At 41.5% G+C, this 9,392-nt stretch overlaps 1 protein-coding gene across 1 annotated transcript in view; it reads left to right on the top strand.

Annotated features, from left to right (window-relative positions):
- The window catches only part of Fbxo45 (F-box protein 45), a 16,883-nt gene extending 8,365 nt beyond the window's left edge, over window positions 1-8,518 (top strand). The window contains exon 3 of the mRNA XM_005344835.2: window positions 5,444-8,518. Within this exon, the coding sequence (XP_005344892.1) occupies window positions 5,444-5,629 (186 nt within the window). The 3' untranslated portion in view covers window positions 5,630-8,518. The remainder of the gene's footprint in view (window positions 1-5,443) is intronic.
- The last annotated feature ends 874 nt before the right edge of the window (window positions 8,519-9,392 follow it).

Raw genomic sequence — 9,392 nt, 5'->3', positions numbered from 1 at the left:
TGTGGTTTTGGAGCCTGTCCTGGAACTAGCTCTGTAGACCAGGCTGGTCTCGAACTCACAGAGATCCGCTTGCCTCTGCCTCCCAAGTGCTGGGATTAAAGGTGTGCGCCACCACCGCCCGGCTGTTTTGGTAATTTTTAAAGTAAATAGTTGAAGGTTATAGGTCAGTATTTCTTAATACATATTTGTAATCAATCTTTGTCCTGGGTCAGAGGTTGCCAAACTTTCCATACAGGGCTAAAGAGTATATATTTTAGGCTTTGCTGGCCATGCTGTCTCAGAAACGCTTTGCACTCCGTTGCTATAGCATCACATCACCTGTATGAAATGTGATTAAAGAAGCGAGGCTGGCTTCAGAAGACCAGTATGGCTCGTGTCCAAGGTTGTCATCTTCCATGTGTCATGAAACATCCAGGACTCCCCCGCTCCCTTTTCTGGTCACCTTATCATCACAACAAATGCATGTGCTATACATGCATATTTACCCTCTGTTTCTTACTAATGTATGGATTCAAAGCCCTTGGAGGTATTAGTGTTTTCTGTAGAGATAAACAAGTTCAGGCAGACTGCTACATTTATTTTCTGTATCTTAAATTTATTTTTAAATTTTATTTTATGGGTATGAGTGTTTTGTCTGCTTGTATGTCTGTGTACCCCTGGAAGCCAGAAGATTATGTCAGTCCCCTGGAATTGTAGTTACAGACATTGTAAGCCACTATGTGGTTGCTGGGAATAGAACCTGGGTCCTCTAGAAGAGCAGGCAGTGTTCTTAATTGCTGAGCCACCTCCCTACCCCATATTTTTCCATCTTAATGTCTTGTACTCATTTGATTCTAGAATTAAAATTACAATTCTTGTGTCTTAAAGCCGTATTATAGATTCAGCAGAAGATAAAACAACAATTCAATAAGATTCCAACAAGTAGGCTGGAGAGTTGGCTCAGCAATTAAGAATATTTGCTGCTTTTCCAGAGTTCAGTTTCCATATCCTACCTTGGACAGCTCACAGTTACTTTTTAACTCCAGCTCCAGGGGCCTCAACTCCCTTATCTGACCTCTGTGGGCACTTGCACACATGTATAAATACACAATGTTTAAAAATATCTTTTAAAAAGAAATTCCCAAAGCAGAAGTCTTGAGGGACTGTAGATTTTACATTTTGGAACCACAGGTAGTTTGAAATCTTTAGCTTCAATAATCTTTGAGGGGCTGGCAAGATACTTCAGCAGTTAAGAGCACTGGCTCTTCCAGAGGACCCAAGTCCAGTTCCCAGCATCCATGGCAGCTCACAACTGTCTGTAACTCCAGTTCCCAGGGATCTGATACCCTCTTCTGGCCTCCACAGACACTGCCATGCAAGTGATGCCCAGACATTCAGGCAAAAGATCAATACACATAAAAATATGGTAATAAAATTATCAGTTCTGGCACACTAATATAAAAGGTTTTATAATTAAAAAAAATTATGTATGTATGTATTTATTTATTTAGGCTTTTCTAGACAGGGTTTCTCTGTAGCTTTTGGAGCCTGTCCTGGAACTAGCTCTTGTAGAACAGGCTGGCCTCCAACTCACAGAGATCTGCCTGCCTCTGCCTCCCTAGTGCTGGGATTAAAGGTGTATGCCACCAATGCCTGGCCATATATACATTTCTTGAGGTGCAAAAGCTGAAAGGATTTTCCTTCGTAAAATCATTCCTCATTGTCTCTTTAGGCTCTATATTTGTCCTATAGAGAGGAGGGTGCAGTTCTATCGCTGAACATGAAGTCTTATCACTATTTCAGGTGCAGTGGAAATCCTGATGTCCTTGTTTTCAGAGATTGTTCTGTGTTTTCTTTCTTCCTTTTTCTTCTTTGTGTTTGTTTGTTTTGCTTTTGAAACAGGGTTTCTCTGTGTTGTCCTGGCTGTCCTAGAACCCACTCTGTAGACAAGGCTGGCCTTGAACTCAGAGATTCCACCCGTCTCTGCCTCCTGAGTGCTAGGATTAAAGCTGTGCACCACCACTACCTGGCTTATTTCCATTTTTTAGAAATATGTTTATACTGGTTAATCCAGTTCTTAGATGGAATATTCTGAAAATCTTAGGTCAGATGGATTGATAGGATTTAAGTCGTCTGTATTATTACTGATTTTTCTTTCTTTTTTTAAAGATTTCTTTGTTATGTGTACAGTGTTCTGTCTGCATGTTTGCCTGCATGCCAGAAGAGAGTACCTGATCTAATAGCTGGTTGTGAGCCCCCATGTGGTTGCTGGGAATTGATCTCAGGACCTCTGGATGAACAGCCAGTGCTCTTAACTGCTAAGCCATCTCTCCACCCCTTATTTTCTTTTTACTGGGAAAAGTATTGAAGTCTCTAACTGTGCTCCCTAACTTGTCTATTTTTCTTTTGGGACTCTCAGTTTTTGCTCAATAGACTTAAGGGCTCTTATTGTTAGAGTGCCCTGTTCATCATTGCAAATGACCTTTGACTTTATCAATCTTCCTGTTTGAGTCTGTATTGTCTGACTTTTATGTAGCCACTCCAGCTTATTATGGAATACTGCTTTGAGACAATGTCTCACTTTATATCCCTAGCTGGCCTGAAACTCACAGATAGCCACCTGCCTCTCCTTGGTGCTGCAGTGAAAGGTGTGTGTCACCATACTTGGTACTCATTGTCTTCTTTGATTGCATAATTTCTGTGGCTCTAGCTTCATGTCTACTACCAGTTTATTACCATCTCAACTTGTTGAACCAGGCTAATGAGTTCTAGTTATTGTATGCTTTAGATCTAGATTTCATTCGGTTTCTTTTTTCTGTATCCGTTTCTCTATTGAGATTTTATGTTTCTTTCATTCTTTGGACATATTTAGAATGATATATATATATATATATATATATATATATATATATATATACACGTAATAACTATAAATACTTTGAATTCTTTGTCAAATGTCTAGGTAAGAGTCAATTTTTTGTTTGTTTGATTTTCAAGACAGGGTTTCTCTGTGTAGTCCTGGCTGACCTGAAACTTACTTTGTAGACCAAGCTGGCCTTGAACTCAGAGATCTGCCTGCCTGCCTCTGCCTCCGCCTCTGCCTCCTGAGGGCTGGGATTAAAGGCATGCCCCACCACTGCCCAGCAAATTGTTTATTTATTTATTTTGATTTCCCACCACTTCGAGAGTCATACTTTTCCTATTTTATCTTAGTGATTTTTTTTTAATTGAAAATTGCATGTGTGGGTAAGGTGTACTAGCAATTCTGGGCTGTCTTCTTTTTCTAGAAACTGCTTTATTCTTTGGTGTGCGCAGGTTTTCATGTAATGGTAGACAGTTAACTTGCTGAAACTCAAGACTGCAAACTTCATGCCTCTATGGTATGCAGCAGCAGGTTTCGGCTCTGCTCTTCTAGGCCTGTCTGCTTCTCAGTTCACTTCCCTGGGAGCTTTTCATGCGTGTCATCTGTGTCTGACGTGGATGTGGGTGGAGCTCGTGTGCAGATTTGGATGCTCTCGTCCTTTGCTCCTTTCTGGTGTCTAGTTGTTCTGCCATCCGCATTTTTGTTTGTCTTTAGAGACCGTTCTGTGCTGTGTGGCCTGGCTGTACTAGAACTCTCTCTGTAGATCAGAATGCCTTTGAATTCAAAGATCCACCTGCCTCTGCCTACCAAGTGCTGAGATCAAAGGTGTGCCTGCCACGCACACTTCACCCACTGGTAGCCACCAATACTAGAGAATCTTGTGCTTTTTGAGTCCTTTACTGTAAACATACATGTGGCATGTTTCAAGGTGAAGCAAACTTGTGAATTTCAGCAGAATTAATTGTGTCCTCTAAATCTGCTGCAAAATGGGTTAATTCCTGAGAGCGATGAGAGGAGTCCTAGGACGACAGACAGGAGTGCTGTTCTGTATGTATTTGGTTGGGAGGCATGGTAAAGACGATTTAGAGGACTGCAAGATGGGGGATGTCCGTGGTCCAATTGGGCAGAGTGAATAATAGCAGATATCGGCAGTCATTGTGACAGGAAAGAAATGATCGAAAGTTAGTGACAACAGCAAGAGTTACCATAATCAGGAAGTATTAAATCCCAGTTATAAATCTTAGGACTTTCTGCATCTTTTACCCGCGTTTGGAGACAGGAGCTCATGTAGCCTAGGCTGTCCCTGGTCTCCCTGTGTAGCCCACTCCCGTCTTCCTTCTTCCGCCTCCCACGTGCTGGCAGTTGTGTGGTGCTGGGGATTGGACCCAGACCTTCATGTGTGCGAGGCAAGCAGTCTTCAGAGGAGCTCTGTGGCTGATCCTCCTTTCCACTTTCGGCATCCGAATGCAGCCTTCCTGTATGGATGCAAACTAGAGAGATGACACTGGGTGAAGAGCTGAGTGTATCGAGGTGGAAGCTTAGACAGACAGTGCTGCTGTTCCTTTTTAAAAGCAGGCGTGGTTACACCGGGTTCCAGGACAGCCAGGGTTACTTAGAAAAGCCCTGTCTGGAGTGTGGGGTAGATTTTTAAATTTTTATTTTATGTGTGTATGTTTTCTTGCATATATGTATGTGAATCATGTGTGTAACTGATGCTGCAGAGTTCAGAGGAGGGTGTCAGGCCCCTGAAACTGCAGTAACAGATGGTAGTAAACTACCTTGTGGGTGCTGCGAACCGAATCTGGGATTTTTGCAAGAGCAACATGTGCTCTGAACGGCCGAGCCATTTCTGTAGCCCCAGAAGGTTTTCTTCATCCTGAACGTAAGCTGTTGTCACTCAACAGTAGTTCGACTTCCCTGCTAGACCTTGTTAGCATCTAATCTGCCTGTCTCTGTATGATCCTTTTAGATACTTACTGGAATTATAAACGTATCTTTCTCTGGCTGGCTTGTTTTATTTAATGTTGTGTTTTCATGCTTCATTTAAGCTTTAGCATATATCAAAAATTCATTTCTTGCCAGGCAGTGGTGGCGCATACCTTTAATCCCAGCACTTAGGAGGCAGAGGTAAGCGGATCTCAAGGCCTGCCTGGTCTACGGAGCAAGTTCCCAGATGACCAGGGCTACACAGAGAAAAAACAGACAAACAAAAATCATTTCTTTTTCTGGTGATTTAATATTTTATTTATATATAACAGCAACATAAATGGGTCATTTAGAAAGATCCTTTTGGTAAAACATACCAAGTTATAGATGGTAGTGTTAACTTCGTTAAGAAAAGTCTTTGAGCAAAGAATAATTTAAAGTAATTAAAAATAGGTCCCATGTGACTCTTCTTTAACAATGATCTGAAGAAGCCCTGCATTGAGAATGGTGTGTGTTCCTTCTGAGTCCTTACCCACCACAGAAAGTCCCCTCTCATCTACAGAGATAACTTAGACGATATAGATCCTTTGTACTTTTTCCTTTTTTTAATTTGTACCATCATTTTCCTTCCCATGCCTTCGGTGGATACCCTAACCTTGTGATGTCTGTTTACAGATAGGAGAGAGAATCCGAGTCATCTTGGACATGGAAGATAAGACTTTAGCTTTTGAGCGTGGGTATGAGTTCCTGGGGGTTGCCTTTCGAGGACTTCCGAAGGTCTGCTTGTACCCAGCAGTGTCTGCTGTATATGGCAACACAGAAGTGACTTTGGTTTATCTTGGAAAACCTCTGGATGGATGACAGTGGCTTTCGAGGAAGAAGGACAGTGGAGAAGAGATCTACTTGTGGAAAGTAGAACCATGACGTGATAGTATCATGTGTGCATGCCCAAGAAACATCCTGAGAACACATGGAGTTGAGAGCTGGAGAAGAAGCAGCTGGACAACAGAGACGATCTTAGTAGTGTTTTCCTCTTTCCACTGGGCCAGAAAAATCCTCAGGGTTGCAGTTGGTTAAGTGGGCAGTTGACATATGCATGTTGCCACAGATTCTTCTCTACGTTAGCAGTGTGTTACTTCCAGCTTAAAGGTGAGGTGTAGAGGTGCTGCAGAAGGAAACTGCAGGATTTATGTAGTGTGTACGAATGAAGGTCAGTCCCATCTTACAACTGCCTGTTCTTCCTCCAGTCCCTTTACTTCTAGCCAGCTTGACTTAGAACGTATGAAACTGGCTGGGTTTATTTAATATTTTTAATATATTGAGAAGCATGGTCTGCCTGGACTGCACTTCTCCAGCAATGAGAAATAAAATTGTGCAGCTATTTTAAAAGTTGTATATATAATGTGTGTAAAAACTGTAAAAAAAAAAAAAAAAAGAAGAAGAAAAAAAGAAAAAAAGGACAAAGGGATTGCTTTGTTCTAATTCAGTTTCTTAAAAATCACTACATGGTACAAAATTAGAGTGACATTTGGGGACAGTAGGGTAATACTAAGAAGAGGAGGAGACATGTACTAGCTCATGTGTTTGGGGCTTATAGTCCACGGCTGTAACAGAATTATGGTGAAGGTTCCTCGGTTGGCCAAGGACTGGGGAAATAGATCTACTTATAATTATGCATATGCCAGCAAGGCTGGTTCAGACGTAATAGGAACGTGCGTCTCTTGGCGTCTGTCTTTAGTTTTTGCCCTTCTGAGAAAACTGGTCTCCACACAGAGCAGTCCCAGCTGCTCTTAGAGCACTCCATATGAGCGCTATTAGTATAAACCCTAGAACACATGGTCAACGGTTCTTTTATTTCCTAACTTTATAATGCTGTAGATGTTATGAAGAATTTTTAATTTCATATTGTTTACATTATACAACAATCAGAAGCCTCAAAGTCTCCACTGGGGCTGTCAACAAAATGTTTACTCACCCATTTGAAACAGCGCCAGCCTGAACCCTGGTGAAGAGTGTTCTTAATCACCTAGGTATTGCCCCATGGGCTTAATGCTGAAAACCTAGGTTGGCAACAATTGGAAAGTTTCATTGGAAAGAGTTGGACATTATTTCCTATTTTGACCCATAAACCTTCTCACTAATACTCTCTGGAATTTATAATTCAACACTTGAGCTGAGGGCTTTGTTTTTTCTTTTGTTACAACAGAAACATCTTTCTCTATGAAAGTATAGTTAATATGGTTCAGATACATAAGAATTGATGAAGGCAAGTAAAATATTTGTACTTTTTACATGATTGCTGTATGTATATTTTGTTTTACATCTAATAAAATTAGGGACAGTAAGCAGCTTGCTGGGGTTCTGGGAGTCCTTGAAAGTTAAATCTGTCAGTACTTCTCTGAATCAGGCGGCTTCAGCCATGGAACAGGTCTGTAGTTGCCTCCTGAAAGGGTTACAGGTATTTGTATTTGCTTGAAAAAGAGAAAGTTGTCAAAGATTTTTTTTTATAATCTGTATCAAGAAGAAACCTTGTACAAAATGGAATTATGTGTTAAACTCACTAGGGAAGATAGCTGGCCCAGGAAATGTTTTGTTTTTTTGTTTTTGTTTTTTGTTTTTCTTGTCTCAAACAACTCAATTTGGTGGTGTGTAAAATTTGATTGAAGACCTGGCTAAGGATGAAGGCTGAATAGTTAAAAGCTGGTAGCTGTACTGGCTGCATCTTCAGGAGCAATTCCGGAGCCTCTCATGGGTTTGGCTTGTAACTTTGTTTCTGTCTTGTCATAAATGTTCATTTGTAACAAAGTTTTGAAGGTGCTGACTGGAAAACAAAATCATATGGTTATTCATTCCTTACTGAACCAAAAATCAGGAGATTCCTGTATTTTACACCAAGCCATTCTTTCTGTGGTTTGTTTTTGATCTTTAAAGACTGGTTCTCGCTATGTAGCTCAGGCTATCCTTGAACGCATTCCCTGCCTCAGCCTCCCCACCTGGAATACAGGTGTGTGCCACCATTCCCAGAACAAGCCATCTAAGCTCATAGAATTGACTGTTCCTAGTTAGGATAGCACCGGAGGACAGAGAGCCTTCATTTATAGCTGGATCTGTTTGTTACTAGAGACCAGTATGGCTGTCAGACCGTTAAGGCAGACTGCTCAGTGTTGAAGGCGGTCATGTTTCCACTGGTCTCAGAAAGCACGGAGAAGATGACAGTTGTATCTGAAGACAGGGTGTAGCACCTAAATCAGTGCTGCCCCAGCTTGGCTGGAGTTTGGAGGGGCTAAAAAGAACTATTTAAGCTCCGGCCCCATAATTCTGGTTCTGGTGTTGGGATATGTTCTGATTTAAAAATGCCCTGCTGGTTGGCGAGTGCTGCAGCGGTTGAGAGCAGTTGTGCAAGATTTCACCTAGAGTTTTCTCATCTACAAAGTAGGAGATCCTTACAGAGGGAAGAAGAGAAAACACCGAGTGCAGTGTTGTGGGTGGAGAGGTCTGCTGTATCTCAGCTGTAGCTGTGATCAGGAAAACATAGGTAATTGAATTTGTTGTTGCTGTGGGGAGCCCTTGTGTTGTTCTCTGAGGAAGCATGTGTGGGTGGACGAAGGTTAATTACTGTTACTCGTGTTCACTGTGGTCTTCTGTCCTAACTGAGATAGGCTGTTACAGTTACCTTGTTCATAGGAAAGAAGAAATATTAAGGCTTAATTCTGTAATGTTCATTGGCTCATAATTCATTAAAAATTCATACAAGGAATTCTGTGGTGGTAGATGTCATTTCATAATTGCCATTGTTCATTGTTTATTTTTGAATGTCAAGTCATTGATTTCATCCCTCAGTTTTACCCAAATAAGCTTAAATACAGATTTGACAAAGTATCTGAAGCAAGTTTGCTTGGTCCAGCCGAGCATCTCAAACAGCTCTGTGCTAAAGTACCTCCTGCCTCCGGGTCTGGTTTGACTGCCAAGCTTGAAAAACAGCACAGAAATTACAGTTAAGTTCACCGCTTTTGTATCTTTTAATCATTTTAAGGAATGAACAGTTTGATGAGATAGAAATCAGGGTATTTTTAAAGTGTCAGTGTTAACATCTTCCTCGCTCCCCCTGAACTGTGTCTCTCCTTCCTTGCGGTTTGCCTAGTTTTATTTTTCAATACATGCTGACTCGGGCTGCGTGGCTTTGCAGCCTGCTCACGGGGTTGGTTATTTGCTGTGCTAGCCCCCCACATGAACACTGTCTCTGATGGACTCTGCCTGGGTACCCAGTCTCTAAGCCTAGTAAGCAGGAGCTCACATATTTTCTGTGAGAAGGAAAAGAATTTGGGAAGAAAGATCAAAACACTTGTAAATATACAGACCAAAGTATAAGCAAAGACAGATGAGGGAAATTCTGTGTCACAATCCAGGTGGAGCAGGAAGGCACAGGATGCAAATCTGAGTGAGTGAGGCAGTTTTTGCCAGAGCTTTTTGGACACTCTCCTTTATTCAGAATACCAATAATACGACTTCCTAATTCTTGGTGTAGATTTCATATTTGCTTAGAAGACCAAATAGAATCTCATGGGTTTTTTTTTTTTGTTTTTTCGAGACAGGGTTTCTCTGTGGCTTTGGAGCCTGTCCTGGA

This window comes from Microtus ochrogaster, chromosome 2 (genome assembly GCF_000317375.1).
Source record: "Microtus ochrogaster isolate Prairie Vole_2 chromosome 2, MicOch1.0, whole genome shotgun sequence".
In the NCBI taxonomy this organism is placed as follows: domain Eukaryota; kingdom Metazoa; phylum Chordata; class Mammalia; order Rodentia; family Cricetidae; genus Microtus; species Microtus ochrogaster.
The sequence above is the reverse complement of the archived record's forward strand: the minus strand, read 5'-3'. Positions and strand labels throughout refer to the sequence as shown.